The following is a 24,677-nucleotide window of genomic DNA, read 5'->3' on the forward strand; positions in this document are numbered from 1 at the left end:
GAACCCAATGCTTTTTCACTACACCGAGTCTGAGTCCTAAATATACGGCTTTTAGCCACTGAAATAGACCTACATGAGCAAAAAGAATGAGAGATACTAAAAATCAGAAAGCGCGAAGCTGCACAACCCTGCAAGATACTTTTTGCAGTTACCCAAGAGCAAAAGAGTCGCTGGCAGCGCAATGCAGTGTGGGTCTTGTAGTGTTTCGTCTGGGTCTGACGGAAAGGGAGGGAGAGAAGGGCGCTTTGCATGGCGGGAGATACAGTCGGCCGAGGAAGTCCCTCCTCCCCCGGAAGCAGGGCAGCGCCGGCGTTTACCGCCTTTCCGGAAGCGCGGGAGTCTTGGTCTCTATTACCTTCGCTTAGGCAGTTGTACCGTAGTACCGTTAGGTTCTTCATTTTCCTCAGACTTTACGGCCGTTTGAGGTGAAATGGCTCCGGGCGAGAGAGGAACAAACGGTGGCAATGGAGGGGCCGCCACTACCTCAGGCTGCCCGTAGGGAGGGAGCATGAGGGGCCTCTGAGTCGTTTGGGCCTGCCCTTAGTTCCTTTGCAGTAATACTGCCTACCGCGAAGATGAGCTCCGTCTGGGTCACCTCTTTCGAGAAGGAGCATCTTTGGATGTATCTGCAGGCGCTCGGCTTTGAGCCAGGCCCGGCCACCATCGCCTGCGGAAAGATCGTGTCTCACACGCACCTGGGAGTGTAAGAAGCCTCGGGCTGGCGGGGCGGGGGAGTCCGAGCCCAGACGCGTTGGTGTGACCCACCCTTTCGCGGACCTGGCAGGTTGATGAATCGAGCGGTCGAGCGGTTACTTTGTGCCAGCAGTGGCTACAAAGCCCTTGCTCCCAGTGGCTGCCAGCCTGGTGGCAGAAGCTAATAATTGTGGGACCGTGCCGGGAGCGCTTTGTAGGGGAGCAATGTCTGCAGTTGGGGCAGAACTGGAGGGACAGCTTAATTCTGCTTTAGTGTTGACGTTGGGTGGTCTGTGAAGTTGAGGGAGGGGTGGCAGTGGAAGGGTGTGGGAACAGTGTGTTCAACGGCTTTAGGACTCAAGGGAGCCTTTTAATTTTAAGGTGGTTCTTTATAATTTTTACTTTTTGAATTAGCAAAAACTATTTTTTTCTGTAGTAAGCAAAAAAAAAAAAGGTAGAAAAGGGTATTAAGTTGGATAGTAAAAGGACCTTTGTCACTGGTATAATAGTTATCATAAATCTAAATACTTTATGTTTCTGTGTCTGAATTTACCAACTTTAGAGTATTATCTTGCCCGCTGTAGGCCAAGAGAAATTTGAGATACATAGGCTATTTCCTGTCCTCAGTCTTTTGACTTTTCTGATTATTTGAGTTCTTAGAGCGGCAGTATTTATTTATTTTTAATTTTTATTTTAGAGAGAGCGTGAGTGGGGGAGAGGGGCAGAGAGGGGGAGAGAGAGAGAGAAAGAGAAAAAGTGAGAAAGAATTTCTTAAGCAGGCTGCATGCTTAGTGCCCAGCTGGACTGCAGGGCTTGATCCCCTAACCGTGGGATTAAGACCTGAGCTGAGATCTAGAGTCAGACACTCAACGACTGAGCCACCCAGGTGCCCCATAGATGTCCTCTTTAAAATGCTTCAAGCATGAATGTACCATCGAATTTATTTAAAAAAATTTTTAAAGGTTTTTTATTCACTTACGTTTATATATCGTAAAATTCATTGTTTTTTTAGTGAAGTCCTAGGATTTTCTAGTTTCTGTGCAGAAGTAGTTGTGTAACCGCTTATAAAGTTAAACATATGCTTAACATATATGATCCAACAATTTCATTACTATTTGCCCAGAAGATTTGCACTTTGGAAAAATCATTCTGGTTGTATTACAGAGAATGAATTAGAGGGGGAATTAGAACTTTGCAGTTAGATAGGCCTAAACTAAGGCAGCAATGAGAATGGAAAGAAAGTGTGATTCATTCAGTTTGTTTATTCAACAGGTATTAATCGAACCCAGTATTGACCTAGATATACAGTGGTGAACAGAATAGACATAAATTTTTCCTTTACAGAACATCAGTCTAGTGGATGAACAAACCTTCATTCAACGAATATCTTTTTTTTAAATTTATTAGGCACATCGTTTAATGTCTCTAATTCTCTCTTCAAACAGTTTATCTAGTTGAGTTATAACAGTTATCTCACAAAGAAGGCAAGATAATTAAATCATAAATAGGTACCAAAGGCCAAGAATAGTGCTTGGGAATGTAAGTTCCCAATACATATTAGGACTTTTCTCTTTATTAGTCAACTTTGTAGATTTTTTTTTTAATTTTGTTTTTTGATTTTTTAAAATTTACACTCAAATGAGTTATCATATAGTGCAACAGTGATTTCAGGAGTAGATTCCTTTGTGCCCCTTACTCATTTAGCCCATCCCCCCTCCCACAACCCCTTTCATAACCCTGTTTGTTCTCCATATTTATGAGTCTCTTCTGTTTGGTCCTCCTCCCTGTTTTTATATTATTTTTGTTTCTCTTCCCTTATGTTCATCTGTTTTGTCTCTTAAAGTCCTCATATGAGTGAAGTCATATGATTTTTGTCTTTCTCTGCCTAATATCACTTAGCATAATACCCTCTAGTTCCATCCACGTAGTTGCAAATGGCAAGATTTCATTCTTTTTGATTGCCAAGTAATACTGCATTGTATATGTATACCACCTCTTCTTTATCCATTCATCCACCGATGGACATTTGGGCTCTTTCCATACTTTGGCTATTGTTGATTGTGCTGCTATAAACATGGGGGTGCATGTGCCCCTTCGAAACAGCACACCTGTATCCCATGGATAAATGCCTAGTAGTGCAATTGCTGGGTCGTAGGGTCTATTTTTAGTTTTTTGAGGAACCTCTATACCGTTTTCCAGAGTGGCTGCACCAACTTGCATTCCCACATTCAACAAATGTCTTATTAAAAATTATAATAAGTGTCAAAGTGAAGACAACAGGGTACTATGTGAAAAAAATATCTGGTTTGAGAGATAAGGTAGGAGCTTCACTTGTGTTTGTTGAGGAATAGAAATATTTCAAGGACAAAAGTGTTGTTTGACATAGGAGTAAGCATGGGAATTTTAACTCTTTTTTTTCAACGCCAGAACATAGCTTTATGTGTTCATAGAAGGAGCATTCCTGTATATTTGTCATGAATTCCAATGCCTCGCAGCTCCTTTTGTAATTGCCTAACTTCTAAGCCAATTTCTTTTTAGATTCTGAAAATAAGGAACCACCCAATTGAGATATCCCTCAGATCATTGTTGAAAATGTATTGAACATGGAAATATCTCAGATCCCTGTTCTAAATGTTAAAAATATTTTATATTAAAATTTTTGTGCAACGCCTGGGTGCCTCAGTTGGTCGAGCCTCCGACTCTTGATTTCAGCTCAGGTCATGATCTCACAGTCTAGTGATTGAGCCCCAAGTCAGGCTCTGTGCTGAGCATGGTGCCTGCTTGGTCTTCTCTCTCATCTCTCTCTCAAAAAAAATTTATATTAGCACATAGAATATCCTTAGATATACTGTATTATGTTCTAGTGAGTTTCTGTTTTTCTCTTTTTGATAATGTCTTCAGTTTCCTTTGAGACCTTTCCTTTATAGTTACTTGGTTCTTTTGCTTTTAACTTTTGTTGATACTCCAGTGGCAAGCTGTTCTCTTTTGCACCCATGCAAATGACCTTTTTATGCTAGAGTAATGGGGGAGCACTCTCATAATTTCTTATCTGATAACTTTGGCAGGTTATTTCTTTTCCTTCTTGAGTGTAAACTTTAACTTTATTGGGGGTGTGTTCCATTTCTATCTCCTTTTCATTTATTCAGAGAACTTAAATTGCTTTTTTCATTTTCCATTCTACTACTCTGCCTTCACTGCTAGGCCTTTGAAAAATGGTGGCTGTATCTCCATGCCAAGTTTTCCTTGTTTTGCCCTGGAAGTTGGCATAGTGTAGCTTAAAATCCTACAGGTAGGCCATGGAGTGGAACACGGTGTCTTAGGTGGATCCTTTCATTCAGAGGTTGTTGCTGTAGATGAAGTTCAGAAAACTCTCCTCCTCTTGGCTCTGACAGTTCCTGAAGCCTCAATTTTCTGTGTCTTACCAGACACCAAGGGTTGAGACAGCGGCGTGAGGAGTAGACATCCATTGTACAACAGTGGCTGATGACTCTGGCCCAGTGCCTGCCATAGTGCCCTTATGTTAACTCTTGATTCCTTATAGCATTTCTTACAAGGTTTAGTTTGTTGTTGTTATTTTTAACATATTGTATTTTTTTTAGGCGTTGTCTTGATTAGCTAGGGAAGTTGGAAAAACCAAAACTTTAAAAGACTTGCTAGAATTACATTATATGATGGTGGTTCTGGAGTTAAAATGTAATGGTAAAGACATTGGACTCGGGTCAGATAACATACTTCAAATCACTGCTCTTGCACATCCTGGTTATATGATTTTGGGTAATTTTAGCAAACTAACCTCTAAATTAAAAAATCTGTATAATGAGAGTAATCAAACTACATTCTAATGTCATAAAATAATCCATGGTAAAGCAGCTAGCACAGTATTTCATGGTTGTGGTGAAGATTAGATGACTTATTGCCTGTAAAAGGCTTAAAATAATACCTGGGAAGTGATAAACTATTATTAGTTACTTTTATTATTATTCAGTAAATGTTGGTTTGTATCATCTTCACCATGTCATAGGCCATAGTTTTCTCTTTACCTAATTAGGCTTTCCTTTTTTTGTACGATATTCTCATTGCAGTAAAGGAAGTTCTACCAGTTTTCTTCTATTTAATCTGTACTTTCAGACTCAGAAAGTAAAAGTTTATTGTTTTTCTTACTTATAAAAATGAACATGAATGAAAAATTAATTTGCTTTGACCTCTTGAAGAGAATTAAAAATATTAATTTGTGTAAAACTCTTACACAGCTTTTAATGATGTTTACTTTTATTAACTATTTCTTCTCCCCCTCCCCCCCCTTTTTTTTCCTGTTTCTATTTCTTTTTAAACTACTAGGAACATGTTTGACAAGCTGAATCGTGATGCCTTTCAAATCGTTTCTTATTTTTTGTTCCAAACGCTGGACCAGTCTCTCACCAAAGAAGTTTTCAAGTGAGTCAGGTTACTTTATTTTCTTTTTGTAGGTAGTCATTCTCTAATTTGAAAAGGGAGTATGCTTTGGTATAAACCAGAATTTCAACTTTGGCCTTTCACTATTATTTTGAACAGACGTCACAAAAATCAGGTGTGAGTCTTAGAAATTTAGTGTTCAAGCTTTGTATATCTGAGTGATTTTTCTTTGGTACTTATCTTAAAATCATTGATTATTTCATGGATAAGATAGATTTTGTTTTATAAAATTATTCCCTAACATTTTTCATAATTATTAGGCGAAACATTTAATTGGTACCAATCTACTATATGGCTCACTTTGTCTTTACTTTGTTTTTTGCTGGATTACCCCCTGCCTTACTCCTTTTCCTGTAGGCAGTGTTACTTGTTTTATCTACTTTTACATTTAGATTTCTGTAAATCCTTATTATTTTTGTCGGTGATATACAAAAGTGTCCAATGCTGTAGGTGAAAATCATTCCTATTAAGCTTAGTCTCATGTTAGATACTGTTGAATATTAAATAGTTCAAGGAGGAGATAAAAATGTGAATACCCATTAACCTTGGTTCCAAGTTCTTTTGCATGTGATTTGGGTTTTCTTCGTCAGAAAAAGTGTTAAAATATGTTTTAATATTTATATTATGCCATTGTCCTCTTAAATAGAAAGGCAACAAGTAAATCATTTGTTTAGGCTTTGTTATTTTTGATAATTTATTCTTAATATTTTGTCTTCAGTTATGAGTGACCAGGAGAACAGGTATTTTTAAGACATTTTTTTGGAAATCTGTATCATTAAACTGTAGGGTTTTCTCTGCTAAATAAAAATAGATTTTCTGATTTTTTTTTTCCTGATGATAAACAAAATACAGCTCATTTTAAGCAATTCAAGAAATACAAAAAATGTAAGGAAGGAAGTAAAAATCATGCCTAAACTCACCAACCAGAAAATACCACTGTTGACATTCCAGCCTTTTAGTCTATTTATTCCGTGCATACTTAATTTTTATATGACTGTAGAATGTATTTTATGCTATAGAAACATAAAAAAAAATTGCCTCAGGATACAAATTTATCAGGGGAAAGCAATAGGTAAATTTTAAAGTCTATTATTTTTGACTAAAACAAAGGCAAAACTTTTTAATAATTTTATATCTTGTTTAAACACAAAACAGTGGCACACACTGAGTATGATATGGATTATCTCTAGGAGTCAAAAGCTCTTATGTCATTCCTTCTGTACTCTTCCTGTGTAACTATGTTTCTCTCTCTCTCTCTCTCTCTCTCTCTTTCTCTTTCCAGGCTTAACGTACTAATTTATATATACCATCTTTGTGCATTAGTCCAGTGAATCCATTGAGAGTGTGGTCTTTAGCTGATTCGTACTAATTTTAATGGTGATTCATTCCTTCACTTAACATACCTATTCACTGATGATTTACAGTAAACTGACCTTAGTCTTATAGTTATTTATAAAGAAAAAGACCCAATTTCTCACAAGTTGGTGTCTTTCTTTAGTTGAAATCTACAAATGTTAGTCTTGTTTCATTTAGCATTAATGTTTCTAGTGTAGGAAATAAGTTTCATGTTTAAAAATTTTGCTGAGTTTTTTTTTTTGTTGATATTTCTAATGCTTTTATATTTGCTTTTAAGGCTTTGTTGGCCTCCGTTTGACCAAAAAAGTGACACTGAATTCCGGAAACATTGCTGTGAATGGTTAAAAAAGATTTCTGTAAGTATTCTCTTTCTGGAAGATACAAACTTTAAGAAGTTGGAAACTACATTAAATTTTTTGTTCTGGCTTTATTGAAATGTAATTATACATTAAATTTTTGGAGGTGAAATCTTTTTATTTCTCTTAACGTTCACAGTATAATAGCAAGGAAATATTTGTTAGAATAACACTTTTGGATGGTTTTGGTTAGTATTCTATTTCTAGGAAATCAGCTTTATTGGCTAGATGCATTGGAAATAGGCTTTTGAGTTCCTAGGATCTTATATCATAGTTTTTGTTTAAAGAAAACTTTTTTTGACCGTAGATTATTTTAGCTTGTGTCCCCACATAGTATCAGTAATTGTGGCTTTATATTGTAATTATTTTTTGACCCAGTCCACCAAGAATTTAGAAAGATTCAAATAGTCAGCTTCTGGTTCAAGTGGACTAATCCTGTTCAGTTCTGTTGTGCTACAAAAACAGTATGATATAAGTATAAAGGTTATTATTGATAAGGTCTTCAAATCATCTGATTTCTTTTTTCCATAGGCTGAATGTGGAAGTGGCTTTCCTCAAGTTGTTGGTTCACTATTTCTTTCTCCTGGTGGTCCTAAATTTATTCATCTGATGTATCATTTTGCAAGATTTGTTGCAATAAAATATATAAAAACCCATTCTAGAAGTAAGTTAAATTTTTAGTAGGATTTTTTTTGTTTTGAGTTTAAAATTTTTTTTGTTCTTCATAATATATGAATCATAAAGAGATTTTAATACAACAAGGTAAGATAAAAACATTAATTTACCTCAAAAGATATATAGTTAATATTCTACTGGTACTGTAGTTTGAAAGTTTCTAATGAATATAAGTAACTATTCAGATTATTTTTGTATGTTCTATTACAGGGATTGGGAAACATTTCCTGTATAAGGCTAGATGTTAAATATTTTAGGCTTTGTGGATTACACAGGTCTCTTTCTCATGTACTTCTTTGTAGGTTTTTTTAAAAAAAAATGCAACCCTTTGGGGTGCTCGGGTGGTTCAGTTGGTTAAGTGTCTGACTCTTGATTTCAGCTCAGGTCATGATCTCATGGTTTGAGTTCGAGCCCTGCAACAGGCTCTGTGCTGACAGTGCGGAGTCTGCTTGGGATTCATTCATATTCTCTCTCTCTCTCTCTCTCTCTCTCTCTCTCTCTCTCTCTCTCTCTCTGTTTTTCTCCCTTCCTCCCCCTCACCCACTCACGTCCCTCTCGGTCTCTCTCTCTGTCTCAAAATAAATAAACTTAAAAAAAGAATACAACCCTTTAAAAACATAGAAAGCATTCCTAGCTTGCTGACCTGACAAAACTAGCCAGAGGGCTAAATTAAACTTGCAGGTTATAGTTTGCCTCTACTACATTGTATTAAATGTTGTGTTGTGTGAGGTTTACTTTGGCTGCTATCAATGTGTTTAATTTTTTTGTTAGAAATTGCTGTTGTAAAGGGATTTGATCTGTTTCCTCATTCATGGAAACAAAATATTCGATTTTTAAGCTAAGACCTAAAAAGCATTCTTAAAAGAATGCTATTTGTAGTTTATTAAATATGCTTTTCTGTTTAATTGGTTTATGCTCATAAAATACGGGTAAGAAAGTACAGAAAAGTGGATGCGATAAAAACCCCATCCGTCTTCCAGTTTCTGCAGACAACCATTGCTGACATTTTATGTCATTTATTTTCTTTTAATATTAAAAAACTTTTTTATACATATTATTTCTATATATTTTAATTATTTTGAATAGGTAATATTTTTCATTATTCAAAATCAAAAAGTGAAAAAATTTATATTTCACTTCTGTGCTCTACCTAGTTTGCCTTCATAGAAGCAAGCAGTGTAATCCATCATATAGGCAAATACATATTTATATATTATACATATATTTATACATATATTCTTTTTTTTAAATCCTAAATGGTGACATGCATTGGGTTTTGAATCTTGTGTTTTTCACACAACAGTATATATTGGAGATCATCTCATGTTAGTTCATAGAGCTTTCTTCCTTATTCTCTTTTTAGAACAGCATATTTGAATGGATATACCATTATATATATATAGTATATGTGTACATTATATGTATATATATATATGTATTTCTTAATTTAAAAAATTTTTTACATTATATATATTTATTTTTTTTAATGCTTATTTATTTTTGAGAGAGTTATATAGAGTACGAGCGAGGAGGGTCAGAGAGAGAGGGAGACACAGAATCAGAGGTAGTCTCCAGGCTCCTGTCTGTGCTGTCACCACAGAGCCTGATACAGGACTTGAACTCACAAATCATAAGATCATGACCTGAGCTGAAGTCAGACGCTTAACTGACTGAGCCACCCAGGCACCCCACAGTGTATTTTCTAACTAGTCTTCTGTTGACAGACATTTGGCTTCCACCCCCCCCCCCTTTTTTTGTTTTGTTTTTGCTACAAAAACAGTGCTACATTGACAAGCTTTATCCGTATATGACTTTGTGTGTATCTGTGTATATGCACGTACATACACACATATACATGTATGGTGTGTGTGTGTATATATGTATATGTAATTCCTGAAGACTGCTTCCAGGGTCAAATTTCCAGATTTCTAATTTGCTCGTTATTATCAGATTGTTTTCTGTAGGGATTGGATGATTTATGCTTCTATCACCAGTGTACAGTGAATGTCTGTTTTTTCCAAAGGCTCAACAACATTGTGTGTGGTCACACATTTTATCTTTTCAGCCTGATAGATTAAAATGGAATCTCAGGGTAGTTTTAATTTGTATCTCTCTTATTATTTAGTTAGATTGAAAGTTGTTTCATATATTTAAGAGCAATTCATATTCTTTTTGCATTCTGTAATCGTCCATTTTTCTCTTACGTTACTGCTCTTTTTTATTATAGGAGTTCTTAATGTCCTTTCTCCGTGATGTGATATGTGAACCTTCTTTTTCAGTTTATATTCTTTGCTTGATTTTTAAAAACTTATACATGTGATCTTGCTGTATAAATATATGCATATTTAAAATAAAAAAAAAATTTTTTTTTTTTAACATTTATTTATTGTTGAGAGACAGAGAGATACAGAGAGTGAGCAGGGCAGGGGCAGAGAGAGCTGGAGACACAGAATCCGAAGCAGCTCCAGGCTCTGAGCTGTCAGCACAGAGCCCGATGCGGGGCTCGAACCCACAGACCGTGAGATCATGACCTGAGCCGAAGTCAGTCGCCCAACCAACTGAGCCACCCAGGCGCCCCTGCATATTTAAAATTTAATGCAACATAAGCATTGCTAACCAGTTTTTCTTTTAGTAGATGGTCTATTCCAATTACATGTAGCCCAAACTATTTTATATGAAATACATGTGGTTGGATTTAGCAAGAGTTTACTGTGCATAAGACTTCTAAGCATGAGTTGTACTGTTTCTGATTGGAAGTAATTCCAGTCAACATGTTCAATCTCTGGATGACTTCTACATTCAGTAAACTAATCCCCAGTTAAATATTTAGAAATTAGGTTTCTTTGGAGTTAACACTAGGACTTGGATTAGTAGTGCTAAGTGCAATGAAGTGATCCCTGTTTTCCATTGTTCCATGCATTGGGGAACAGCATTTCCCTGTTTCCATGCATTGTTATTGTATTGAATCATCTTAGAGCAGCATGTGGACTCTGAAATGTTTGGATGGATTGTTCTCAGGATCTGCTTTGATCATTAGTAACATAGCTAAGAATTATTTGAGAAGTAGAGACTGGTTTTAGTTGGTTGTCCTATTAGTCTTACTAGGTAGAAAAATAAACTGATGGCAGCAAAGGTGGTGGTGTGATCTCACCTCATCTCTTTTAATTGATTTTCTTCCTTTGTTGTGAAAAGATTCTGTTAAGAGTAAGAAGTTCATGTATAAGAAAGTATTTGTTCAAGGCTGTATCAAGCTGTGATAATAAGAATTATTTGGGACAGATGGACTCTCAAAGTTTTTAATTATGTAAAAGAACTTAACTTCAGATACCATTTTTAGTTGTCTACCTAAAACTGGGTTTCCTTGTTTTTGTTAAAATTAATTGTATCTTTCTTGTGGATGTGGCATACCTGCTTTTAAGGAGTTGTTAGTTGTATGAGTTATTAATCTCTTAAAATTAATAAATTTCAACCTTTTTGATATCCATTAGCTTTAAGTCAAAGTTTTCTGTGATCTTATTTGTGTTCCATGTAGATTCATCTATACATTTTACAGAGACATTTAATGTAAAGCCACAAGATATGCATAAATGCATTGCCAGATGCCATATAGCACGCAATAGATTTTTACATATTTTGCAAAGAGAAGATTGTGTTATCCGAGAGTATCAGGAAAATGCACAGTAAGTAATACTTTGATAGATAGAAAATGAAATTTCCTTTCTTTTTGAGCAAATGTCATCAATATACTTTGAGTGGCAATAATCCATGCCTACCTCAGAATGTTTCCATTTTATTCTATTTTTTTAATTTTAATTTTTTTAATGTTTATTTATTTTTGAGACACAGAGAGACAGAGCATGAATGGGGGAGGGTCAGAGAGAGGGAGACACAGAATCTGAAACAGGCTCCAGGCTCTGAGCTGTCAGCACAGAGCCTGACGCGGGGCTCGAACTCACAGAGTTCATGCGAGATCATGACCTGAGCCGAAGATGGCCGCCTAACCGACTGAGCCACCCAGGCACCCCAGAATCTTTCCATTTTAAAGCCAGATAACTACTTCTTTTTTAAAAATGTTTTATTTATTTGTTTATTTTTGAGAGAGAGAGAGAGAGAGAAGGAGCAGGAGCGAGTGAGCATGTGCGCATAAGCAGGGAAAGGACAGAGAAAGAGGGAGACAGAATCCCAAGTAGGCTCCAAGTTGTTAGTGCAGAGCCTGATGTAGAGCTCGAACTCATGAACTGTGAGATCATGACCTGAACGAAAACCAAGAGTCAGATGCTTTAACTACCTGAGCCGCCCAGGCACCCCAATGCCAGATAACTTCTTTTTTTTTTTTTTTTTAATTTTTTCTTAACGTTTATTTATTTCTGAGACAGAGACAGAGCATGAACGGGGGAGGGGCAGAGAGAGAGGGAGACACAGAATCGGAAACAGGCTCCAGGCTCTGAGCTGTCAGCACAGAGCCCGACGCGGGGCTCGAACTCATGGACCGCGAGATCATGACCTGAGCCGAAGTTGGACGCTCAACTGACTGAACCACCCAGGCGCCCCCCAGATGACTTCTGAATAAAGTTTGTTTTTTGTTTTTTGTTTTTTGGGTTTTGGTTTTGGTTTTGGTTTTGGTTTTTGTTTTGTTTTGTTTTGTTTTTAAAGGAGGCTGCACACTCAGTGTGGAGCCTAGTGTAGGGCTTGAACTCATGACCCTGAGATCAAGACCTGAGCTGAGACCAAGAGGCAGATGTTTAACTGGCTGAACCACCCAGGTGACCCCTTGAATAAGATATTTTAAATTACAAATACTGTAAATTAAAGTTTAGAGAAAGGGAAAATATTACCTTAGTTTAAGAATTTAGGGGCTCCTGGGTGGCTCAGTCAGTTGAGCGTCCGAGTTTGGCTCAGGTCATGAAATCACGGTTCATGGGTTCAAGCCCTGCTGACAGCTCAGAGCCTGGAGCCTATTTAGATTCTGTGTCTCCCTCTCTCTCTGCCCCTCCCTCACTCGCGCTCTGTCTCCCTGTGTCTCAAAAATAAATAAACATTAAAAAAAAATTTAAACAAACAAAAAAAAGAATTTAGTATCTTAGGTGTTTTTTCTTTTTATAACATGGATTTACATTTTTAAGCTGTAATTATAGCACTCATATTTTGTATCCTTTTTCTCTTCATATTTCATTTTGTAAATTTTTCCATATTGCCATAGTATATTGCTCATTTATATATTTACTAAAATTAAAAAAATTGTTTTTAAAAATTAAAACATTAATTTTATTTTTTAATTTTTAAAGTGTATTGCTTTTAATATTTAATGGTTTATTGAATATCTGTTAAGTAGATACTCCTTTAAGTAGGTATTCCATAGTTTCTTTAACCATTTCATACTATTTTATATTTAAGTTCATTCTGTCAACAAATTTTTATTTGAGTTACTTCTGTCTGCTGGGTATTGTTTAGCACTGGTCCTACAGCATTAATTAAGACCGGCAAGGTTCCTACTCAAGAAATAGAGTATGTTTAATTTTTTATGATTATAAACAACTCTAGTAAGGTAACTTTTTAAATGCTGTGTTATTTGTTGTGAAAGCTAGAAAATCCTTTGAAATCACCTTGAAACTACAATGTCGTCTGTCTTAGGTAACATTTAACTTTATCCCGTATGTATGTGATAGAAGCATTAGAGAGCAGGATAGTCTTACCTCCAACATTTTTACTTGAAGTCAGAGTGTCTATGAGCCAGGAAGTCCTGGTCCATCTCAACAGCAACCTCTATGTTAGATCACTCTATAACTCTTAAAGGACTCTAGAGTCCTTTAGCTGGCTGCTGGGTGTATTTGGAAGATTAGTCTTCAGAAGTCTTGAGCAAAGATAAGAAATGGGGGAAAATATCAAAGTAGGCTATACCAGTTAATTATAATGGAATTATAGTCGTCATTTATATGTTTTCTTACAGGTTGTCAGTTAAACAAGTACAAAATTTGAGATCAGAGTGTATGGGACAGGAAAACCAAATAAAAAAGTAAGTGACTTTTAGATTAGAGCTGAAAGTTGCCTTAGTTTAGCTCCTGGATTTTACTAGTAAGGAAACTGAGGGTCTCAGAAATATCAGTTAAAATAGTGTTATCAATAGCTACATGATAGGATTAGAACATAATTCGATTCCTAGTCCAGTTCTTCTAATAAATTTATTGCTTTGAGCTAGAATTTCATTTTTGTTTTTATTGTTTATTTTAATTTATATATTTATTTGAGAGAGAGAGAGAGAGAGAGAGAGAGAGAGAGAGAGAGAGAGCATGCGCGTGCATACACAGGTAGGAGAGGGGCAGAGATAGAGAGAGGGAGAAAGAGAATTCCAAGCAGGCTTTACACTGTCAGCGCAGAGCCCAACCTCACGAGCTGTGAGGTCATAACCTGAGCTGAAGTTAGATGCTTAACTGACTGAGCCACCTGGTGCCTGATTTTTGTTTTTAATTAGAATGGTTTTTAGTGAGTGGGTTTGTAGATCTGTTTGCTTTTTGGGTGGTAAATTACCATGTGATTTTTAAAGAATGGCTAATGAAATAATTTAATTTTTAACCAGAATGGAACCCTATGATGACCAAAGTAATATACAAGAGAAAATCCAAAAGGTGAGGCAACTTTTTAAGGGACAGATTTAATCTCTTACTTTTTCGTATGTGATCTTTACTCATTTGGACTCTTTATTTTGTCTTTATCATTTCTTTTTGTAAGACTGTTACTATTTTTTAAAACTCATAAGTGATATATTACAGTGTCAACAGGATGCTTCTAAAAAGCATGAATATAATTGAAAAATTAGCTTATAATTTGTAAGGCTATATACAAAGGCAGTGTTAAATATTGTTAATTTAAAATCTTTCATGTCAGCAAGAAAAGTTGAGCCTGATTGATTGTAACTTAATCAGTAGTATTAATTTATCTAAATCAAATATGTTATCTGAAGGGAGATGGTAAGTATGGAAGAAAAATGAGAAGTCACATTGAGGCTGGCTTGGCAGTAGGGAGGAATCTGCTAGATAGATATAAATGATACGAGGTTTTCAGAGGTTGGCTTTGATGTGAGATTGGAGTGTTTTCTTAGGTCTTTGTGTGTAGATGAAATCTCTGTCCAGCTCCTTGTTCTGCTTTTATGATCACCAGGCTGCTTTGGGTGTTAATTTGGCTTTCCAGGCATTTTGTCACTGGAAAAGGTGAGTGCCCTCCTCAGGAAATAATTATTCATCCATTCAGTGAATTTTTTTTTTTTTTTTAATGTTTATTTACTTGAGAGAGGGAGAAAGAGAGAGAGCAAGAGAGAGGAAGAAGGAACATGAGTGGTGGAGGGGCAGAGGGAGAAGGAGAGAGAATCCTAAGCAGGCTCAGTGCCATCAGCGCAGAGCCTGACATGGGGTTCAATCTCATGAACTGTGAGGATCATGACCTGAGCTGGAATCAGGAATTGGACACTTAGCTGACTGAGCCACCCAGGCGCCCCCCAATTCATTGAATTTTTATTGATCACTGCCATGTGCCAGGCATTCTTCTACATATTATACCTACAGTAGTGAAGGAAAGAGGCAAAGTCACTCTTTTGTGGATCTTCCAACTTAGTGAATATGAATATTCCTATTACTGAACATTATATCTTTGATAGTAAATTTAATAGGTTGAGGTGAAACATGTTAAAAGTTTTCCCATTGATCTCTCCTGAGTTTGTTTAATGTTCACTTTGCCCAAGTCCAGTTTTTAGCCATTGACAAGATAAAAGTAAATTTGATAATCAGATCCTGGATCTTTGTTCACCAAAGAAATGTCATCCTGTGAGACCTCTAGACCATGGGAAGACAAACACAAACATGGGTATAATTATTCTATTTCCCTACCTACCTCCCACTTTTATAAATTCTTTTGAGGCATTATATACAAACAAAAAAGTGCAAAAATCTTAAGTGTATATCTTGAAAAAATTTCACAGAGTGATACACCCATGTAACTAGCATATAGTTTAACAGAACATTACTCCAGAAGCCTCAAGCCCCTTTTCATTCACAACCATTTCCTCCCCCCAAAACTAAATACTTTCCTCCCTTCTTAAAGATTTATTTGCCTTTTTTGAACTCTATATAAAAGGGAGCATATAGAATATATTTTTTTGTATTTGTCTTCTTTGACTCATGCTGTTTTATCCATGCTGTTGTGTATGTAGGTCATAGTATGTTCATTCCCAATACTATGTAGTATTCTATTTTATGAGTATAGCACAACATACTTTTTTTTTTTTTACTCTAGGTAAACTTTTGGGTTGATTGCAATTTTTGATTTTTACAAATAGAAATGTTATGAACATTCTTAAAAAAATTTTTTTTGTTATTTCAATTGAAGTATAGTTGACACATAATGTTAGAGTAGTCTCAGGTGTATAGCATAGTGATTGGACAACTGTGTTATGCTGTGTTCACCATAAGTATAGCTACTGGGACGCCTGGGTGGCTCAATTATTTGAGCGTCTGACTCTTGGTCTTGGCTCAGGTCATGATCCCAGAGTCATGGGATTGAGCTCCACATAGGGCTCTGTGCTAAGTGTGGAAACTGCTTAAGATTCTCTCTCTCTCTTGTTCTCTCTCTCTCCCTCTTCCTCTCTCCCCCTCTCTCCCTCTCTCCCTACCTTCCTCCCTCTCCCTCTGTCCCCTGCTGTAGTGTGTGTGCGCTTGCTTTCTCTCTGAAATAAACAAGTGTAGCTATCATCTATAAACATATATGAATTTTAATGAACATAGACATGTTAATATATGCCTAAGATTCTTTGCTTTTTTTTTTTTTTTTTTGAGAGAGAGCACACAGGTGCAGGCACACGTGAGCAGGGGAGGGACAGAGAGAGGGAGAGAAAGAATCCCAAGCAGGCCCCATGCTGTCAGTGCACGGTTCATGAGCTCAGTCCCATAAACTGTGAGATCATGACCTGAGCCAAAATCATGTGTTGGAGCCTCAACCAACTGAGTCACCTAAGATTCTTAGCTTTTAAAGGAGACTGGTTTTTTGGGGGTGCCTGGGTGGCTCAGTCTGTTAAGTGTTCGACTTCAGCCCAGGTCATGACCTTGTGGTCTGTAGGGTCGAGCCCCCGAGTCAGGCTTTGTGTGACAGCTTAGAGCCTGGAGCCTGCTTTGAATTCTGTCTCCCCCTCTCTCTGCCCCTCCCCCGCTCACACCTCTGTCTCTTTCTCTTGAAAGTAAATAAACATTAAAAAAATAATAAAGGAACATGGTTTTTCACATTTTTACCTTTTGAAACTTGAATAACTCTTAAAATTGATGTGTAGTATTTTTTTTTTCCCTCCTGAAAATCTTTATTATTTCTCCCTGAAAAGTTTCTGTTAGATTGGTGGCATATCAAAACACAGGAAATGCTAATTGCATCTTGGTACCATGCGATTTTTTAGATTTTTTTGAAAATCATGGTTGGCTAAAATCTTCTGAGAAATTCTTCAGTTTTAAAGCCCCTTTGGAAGTAGTATCAGTGCTTTTAGATGGTTAATTAATTAATTAATTAATTTTAGTGCTTTTAGATGGTTAATTTTCTCACCAGAAATCATTCCAGGAATACTTTATTCCTGGGAGTGAGTATATATTTGTGTTTTGCATTACTTTGATGTATGTACAGATTATGTATAGACCTTCTCTCTGTTTTCAAAGGTGCGGTCATTGTGGGCCTCAGTGAATGAAACACTCACGTTTTTGGAAAAAGAAAGAGAAGTTGTTAATGCAGTCCTTAGTCTTGTTAACCAGTATACTTTAGATGGAACTAATGTCGCTATCGATATTCCAAGGCTCTTACTTGACAAAATTGAGAAACAAATGGGTCAGGTAAGCATTTGATATAAAAGAAGTTTTTGGAAGAACTCTCTTCATGAAATTATTTTACATATGTATATTTTACATATATATATATATATATATATACACACACACACACTAAAATATATGTATTTAATATATAGTATGTATTATATATAGCAAATACATAATAAATATTATATATTTTTCTTAAAATTTTTTTGTCTTCAGAATTTATTTTTGTGAATATATTTAGTAAAACTTTCATAAAGGGCTGTTGGTGTGTGTGTATACACACACACACACACAAGCTTTTATTAATTTGTTCATTTCTTTTATGGTGCTACATCATACAGTGTAGAGAGGAGAAGGAGGTTACTTAGTAGGAAGACGATCTGGTATAGTTCTTTAAAGTTTATTAATTTATTTTTGAGAGAGCACAAGCAGGGAAGGGGCAGAAAGGGAGAGAGGGAGACACAGTATACTAAGCAGGCTGTGATTCCAGAGCCCGATGCGGGGCTCTAACCCATGAACTGTGAGATCATGACCTGAGCTGAATTTGGGTGCTTAACCGACTGAGCCATCCAGACACCCTTGGTACTAGTTCTTTATAAATTCTCAAAGGGGAGCATTAATGATCTCCTAATTGCTGAATTTCTTTTTAAAATGTCTTTTGGGGTGCCTGGCTGGCTCAGTCGGTAGAGCATGCAACTCTTGATTTCAGGGTTGTGAGTTTGAGCCCCATGTTGGGTGTAGAGGTTACTTGAAAATAATAAAAACCTTTTTTAAAAAAAGTCTCTATCTGGTTTCTCTTTCATCTTGATGCTAAGTATTGTAAAATTTTGCTTCCATTAGCTTTTGTGACCTCAGTGCCTTTGTTCTTGTGTTTTTTCATACTGCTGTTCTCAGTTTTCTACCACTTCCTTTTTCTCTGACTTTCAAATGAAAGTGTTTTCCATGGTTCCATTAATGCCTGCTTTTCCTCACATTATATTCATCTGTTTTTTCTTACTCAATTCTATGTTTTCATCAGTATCCTGTACAATAATATTCCCAAATTGGTATTTCAAGTTTCTTGCCTTCAACCCAAACTCCATGAAATTATTTCCACTTGCTTAGGAAACATTTCCATCTGGCTACATACATTTGTTTTCTTAGTAAACTCACACTCTATTAAGTATCTAATATGTCAAATATTAATGATAACATAGGGGATAGGAAGGTGAAACATTGTTGTGACCCTGAAGAGCTTTCACTTTAATAGGTAACATGCCAGGCACTTCAAATTCAGAGTACATAAAAGTCTGCAAGTTCAGATTCCTGTATACAGGGAGTAGGTAGGTAATATATGCTCTTTGGAGCATATATATTCCTCTTTGGAACATATATATTTCTTTTTGGAAAAATAGTAGTATTTATGTGAAATTTTAAGATTTTTAGTTGATTGGCAGCTAATTCAAATGATTTTAAAATACTGGAGTTGTGCAGGCCAAATAAACATGTCTAAGTTTGGATTCAGCCATTAAGGGACATCAATTTGCAACTTCTGTTAAAACATGAATTTATGGGGGTGCCTGGGTGGCTCAGTTGGTTGAGGGTCCGACTTCAGCTCAGGTCATGATCTCACAGTTTCTGGGTTCGAGCCCTGTGTCCAGGTCTGTGCTGACAGTTTGGAGCCTGGAGACTGCTTTGAATTCTGTGTCTCCCTCTCTGCTTTTCTGTCTCTCTCTCTCTCAAATAAATAACATCAAAAAATTTAAAAAAATTTTAAAAACAAAACAAAACATGAATTTATGATCCTTCACCAAACCTGCTTTTTCTTCTCAGTCTTCATTTTGCTTTCTGTTTGTTTGCATTTCTTTTATTCTAGTTTGCAACTTTTTTTGCATAATACAACAATATAGCACTGCATGTTAATTCTTTCACAGTAGTTTTCTTTGGACCAAAATTATTTACTTGGTTTCAGTTTTGGGTAGACATTTGACTTTTTTCACTCTTAAGGTAAGCTTTTTATATAATAAGAAACATAAATATATTTATGTAACAGTTCATAATCTTACGAACCACTTTCCCCCCCCTCTGAATCCTTAGTTGCACATAGGAAATGTTTATGAGGCTGGAAAATTGAACCTGTTAACAGTTATTCAGTTATTAAATGAAGTTTTGAAAGTAGTGAAATACGAACGTTATCAGGCTGACCCAGCAAGACTGACAATAGACCTTCAATTCCTTGAAAAAGAGACCAAACTTCAGAGAGAAAGATTATCAGATCTGAAGCGTATGAGGTATCCCAGAAATATCTTTTGTTATGGTACTGGGGGAGGAATAGGGTGGTTTTGATAATTTCTCAGCACAACTTGTGTAGTTGACAACTCTTCAGCTTTGGCAAACGAATGTGAGCATTTTATTAGAACTTAAAAACCTTGTCATCGACTCCTGGGGAGACACATAAAGTAGAAAGGAAAATTAATGTTGTTTTCTTTCTAGAATAAATTATTTGCCCTAAGGGATTATTCTTTATGAAATAATTTCAACTTTTCTCAAGCTTTTCTTTTGTATAATAAAACTAATAAACTAAGCCTCAGAAAAAGTTGTTATTTGAGTGGAGGAGCTGGGAGGGACAGAGTAAGAGTAGAGTTTGGACTTGAGTTTAGAACTAGGAAAAAACAATATTTTAAAGGGATAAATGGAATAATTGATGTATGATTGCTTTCTGGTCTTAAAAGGAAAAGTATTTTCGGAACTGAATGTTCACTGTGAGAGTTTATTCATTTCATACATGCTGTATTGGTTGAACTTCCAGTTATATTTTCTTCCCTTTCTCTACAAACTGTTGTCTTAAATTTTATTCAATACTTGTTTTATATATTCATGTTTTGAAGGAAATTCTTTTTTTTATCATAGGTGTAAAGTAAAAGAAGATCTCACAACTATAAAACATTCTGTTGCTGAAAGGCAAGGAGAGTGGCATAAAAAGTGGAAAGAATTTCTTGGTCTGTCTCCTTTCAGTCTAGTTAAAGGTTCGACTCCAGTAAGTAATGTTGGCTTGCCTTTTGGAGAGTAGTTTAGTGTAAGGCAGTCTTTTGATTTATCATGTTACAAGTGATCTAGGAATGCTTTGCGTGTTTGTCATCTTGGCATCTGAGCCTACAGTTTAAATGTTTTGGTTTCTCTAATTTTCTAAATACATATTCAAGTATTTATCAGGTTGCCTTCTGATTTATAGTTAATATTTTTAGACTCAGAGGATTATATTAAAAAGAAAATGAGACTTTTCTCTTGCTGTTAGGTAGTATTACATTTGAGGCACAGTTGGAGGACAGAGTAGTCCCCTTGTTCTAATATTGTACTCCTTTGTTTAAAAATAGTTATGAGATAATTGCCATGCTTGGTAATTCCATCTTTGCTAGGGGGAAAATCATCCATTCATAGATTAATTTAGCACTGTTACTATGGTAACGAGTAAATGTGTTTATTTCAAAATGATGATTTCTGTGTTTTAAGGCTGTGGATCTTTTACCACCAATGTCTCCCCTTTCATTTGATCCTGCCTCGGAAGAAGTGTATGCTAGGAGTATTCTTTTGCGGTATCCTGCTTCACTTCCAGGTTGGTTATTTGTTTTTGTCTCTCTTAAACCTCCCTCTGATCAGTTATTTTTCACTATGATAGCAGTTTCTTTACATTCTTGTTTTTTTTCCCCCCAATTATTTTTTATTGTGGTGAAATGCACATATTATTTCAGTCATTGCAGTGTACCAAGTCAGTGGCATTTAGTAAATTCACAGAGTTGTGCAACCATCACCACTTTTTTTTTTTTAATTTAATGTTTATTTATTTTTGAGAGAGAGAATGTGAAGGAGGGGCAGAGAGAGAGGGAGACACAGAGTCTGAATCAGGCTCCAGGCTCTGAGCTGTCAGCACAGAGCCCGATGCCGGGCTCGAACTCCTGACTGCGAGATCATGACCTGAGCCGAAGTCAGACGCCTAACTGACTGAGCCACCCAGGCATCCCCCCATCACCATTTTTTAGCTCCAGAATATTTTTATTATCTCAAAAGGAAATCCTGTACACATTAAACAGTGATTCCCCATTTTCCCCTTTCCTGATCCCTGGCAACCGCTAATGTACTTCTTATTGCTATGGATTTGTCTATGCTAGATATTTCATATAAAAGGAGTCCTATAATAGGAGGTTTTTTTTTTCTTTTCGAATTTTTATTTAAATTCTGGTTAGTTAATATACAGTGCAATATTGGTTTCAGGAGTATAATTCAGTGATTCATCACTTAAATACAACACCCAGTGCTCAATATGAGGCTTTTTGTGTCTGGCTTCTTTCACTTGCAGAATTTTTCACTTTGCACAATGTTTTCAGGGTTTATCAAAGTTGTAGCATGTATTAGTACTTCGTTACTTTTTATGAATACATTCTGTTGAATGACTAAACCATATTTTGTTTATTCATCCATTCATCCATTGATGGATATTTGGGTTGTTTGGACTATTTCAGTATTATGAGTAATGGTGGTATAAACATTTGTTTACAAGGTTTTGTATAGACGCCCACAGCTGTTTAACATGAAATAGTATAATAATTATCCAAATACTACCTGTTTTAATCAACATCTGCCATATTGCTATATATATATATATATATACACATATATATATATATATATTTGTATTTTTGCTAAACCAAGTAAGTTCTAGACATTGTAACACTTCACTGAAAGTGTTTCAGCATGCATTCCCATAAAAATTTGAAGACTTTTCCTATGTAACTACCATAGTAATGTCATATCTAAAAAGCTAATAATAATTCTGTTGTATCCCATATTCAGCTTCGTCAACTATTGTGCCACTATCACACCTAAAAAATTCATTTCTCTACAATATCTAATATCCATTTTATATTCAGTTTCCCTAACTGCCCAGTACTTGTGTGCAAGAAATTATTGAGTTCAGTAAATATTAGATAAGAAGAGGAATAAATGCATAAAAAATGTATGAATTATGTAGCTAGGCTAGGGCAGGCAATAGATGTAGGCCATATTTGAGTTCATGCAGGCTGAAGTGATCAAGCCTCGCATTGGGCTCACTCATGCGATTTCACTGCACTCTCTCTCAAAATAAATAAACATTAAAAAAAAAAAAGTTTATTACTAGATATTCTGTATCTGTCCTATCTGTACACTTTCACAATTGAATGATTTTTTTCCTATTAGCATTCATATTGTGATTTTCTGTTTTCTTTTGTTTAGAAGTTTTTCTAGAATTTCAAGGGATCACTGAATATTAGAATATACAAACATAATTCAAGAGTAATTAATTTTTATGTTCCTTTAGATATACCTAAGCAACATAACCAAGAAAATGATTGCAGGAGAGCCAGTGATATACCGGCAACTGTACATGATCTAACCAACAGGTAGAACAAATTTGATTTTCATATTGATTTTTTCCCCGCTTCATTAATTTAGTTTCATCTTCTTCACCTAATTTTCAAGCTTCTGTACTATGGGATCATCAATAATTTTCTTCTCTTAACTAGAGAATATTTTTCCATGTGGATCCATATTTTCAGGAAAGATTGAAACATTTCTGACACAGAGGCATTTTTATTTTTCCTTCTTTTGTTTATCTAAATGTTGGGATTCATAGGGGATTATCTAATTTTTGAAGAAAAACATGTATGGAAATTATCTAGTGCAAGTTTGGGAATTTTTGCCTTTTTGTGTCTGTGAGCTTCTTTGAAACCACTTGTGACCAGTTGACTAAATCCAAATCCAGGAGTTTAAGGGCTTCTGAGATGATCTTGTCTCCTAGTTTTTAGACTGTGTTCTGCAGCGCCCTCTGGTGATGTGGATGAAACTAATTTAACCTGTCACTGGTCTAACCTTTTTCCACTTCAACCTGAGCAAATAGTTTTTTATGTGTATTATATATTGAGGGTTTTATATGCCATTTGATAAACAGAGTTCCATGCTTTAAAAAAAAAAAAAAGGAAGGGGCACCTGGGTGGCTCAGTCGGTTGAGCATCCAATCTTGATTTCAGCTCAGGTCATGATCCTTAGGGTGGTGGGATTGAGCCCTGTGTTGGGCTCCCTGCTGAGCATGGAACCTGCTTAAGATTCTCTCTCTCCTGGAGAGCCTGGGTAGCTCAGTCGGTTGAATGTCCAACTTTGGCTGAAGTCATGATCTCAAGGTTCATGAATCAAGCGCTGTGTTGAGCTCTTCAGAGCCTGGAGCCTGCTTTGGGTTCTGTGTCTCCCTCTATCTCTCTCTGCCCTTCCCTTCTTGTGCTCTGTCTCTGTCTCTCTCAAAAACAAATAAACATTAAAAAAAAAAGAAAGAAAGAAAGAAAAAAGATTCTCTCTCTCCCTTTGTCCCTCTCCCTTGCTTTCTGTCTCTCAAAACAAAACAAAACAAAACAAAACAAAAAAGGGAAGACTTCTGATTCACTCTAATCCCAAAATTTAACATGTGAAGAAAACTAAACTTTTGTTTATTAGAACATCCTTCAGGAGTATTCTTAATTTTTTTTATTGCCTGTTTTCTTTATTATCCCATTTTGGCTCTTAAAACAGATGCCAAATTATATAAGCAAAAATTTCTAAATGTATGTAGTCTACCTGGGGAATATATTTAATCTTTATTGACACTAAGTGTTATTAAGTGGCAATCAAACACAGACATACTCAACTGGTTTGTTATATTAAAGTTTTTTGTTTTCTGACTACCCTTTGATCTAAATAGGGGTCTTTCAGTCCAGTTTCCCCATATAATTGAGGCACAGTTATGGAAACAAGTTACTTAGGATAATTCTAAAAGAAAATTCTAAATTTTAAATGAATTGAAGCTCTCTTCATTCTGTATACTCTAAGTTAATAGTTGAAACACCATAACAAGAGTCAAAACTTATATGTTAATTGAAGTCTTCTTCATTCTGTATACTTTTAATAAGTTAATAAACTGAAACACCGTAACTAGAGTCAGATTATATGTGAAATAGAGCTATTGGCAGTTTGCTTGGCAGTAATTTCCTGATTCACAGGAGGTCAGGATTTCTTGTGGAAGATTTATTTTTTTATTCTTAGATCTGGATATGATGTTGATTCTTGGAGTACCTTAAGAAAAATAGTGCAATCTATTGTAGAGATTTGACACTGCAGAGATAGTGAAGTTATTGGGCTTCTCTATTTTACTCCCTTATCACTGTTCTTCAAGCATGCTAGAGGGGAATAGTTGATGCTTCCCAATCTCAATTATGTTTTTAGTTTCTCTTTCCTTGAGAGAGCAAATGAAATATTTGATTAAGGT

The 24,677-nt window shown here is 35.8% G+C and overlaps 1 protein-coding gene across 1 annotated transcript in view; it reads left to right on the top strand.

The window, feature by feature from the left end:
• The first annotated feature begins 300 nt into the window (after window positions 1-300).
• HAUS6 (HAUS augmin like complex subunit 6) overlaps window positions 301-24,677 on the top strand; it is a 38,808-nt gene continuing 14,431 nt past the window's right edge. The window contains exons 1-12 of the mRNA XM_047830566.1: window positions 301-703; window positions 5,032-5,127; window positions 6,779-6,857; window positions 7,389-7,521; window positions 11,065-11,212; window positions 13,480-13,545; window positions 14,107-14,155; window positions 17,216-17,386; window positions 19,448-19,641; window positions 20,261-20,387; window positions 20,861-20,963; window positions 22,704-22,785. Of these exons, the coding sequence (XP_047686522.1) occupies window positions 576-703; window positions 5,032-5,127; window positions 6,779-6,857; window positions 7,389-7,521; window positions 11,065-11,212; window positions 13,480-13,545; window positions 14,107-14,155; window positions 17,216-17,386; window positions 19,448-19,641; window positions 20,261-20,387; window positions 20,861-20,963; window positions 22,704-22,785 (1,376 nt within the window). The 5' untranslated portion in view covers window positions 301-575. The remainder of the gene's footprint in view (window positions 704-5,031; window positions 5,128-6,778; window positions 6,858-7,388; window positions 7,522-11,064; window positions 11,213-13,479; window positions 13,546-14,106; window positions 14,156-17,215; window positions 17,387-19,447; window positions 19,642-20,260; window positions 20,388-20,860; window positions 20,964-22,703; window positions 22,786-24,677) is intronic.

Source organism: Prionailurus viverrinus, chromosome D4 (assembly GCF_022837055.1).
Source record: "Prionailurus viverrinus isolate Anna chromosome D4, UM_Priviv_1.0, whole genome shotgun sequence".
Taxonomy (NCBI): Eukaryota; Metazoa; Chordata; class Mammalia; order Carnivora; family Felidae; genus Prionailurus; species Prionailurus viverrinus.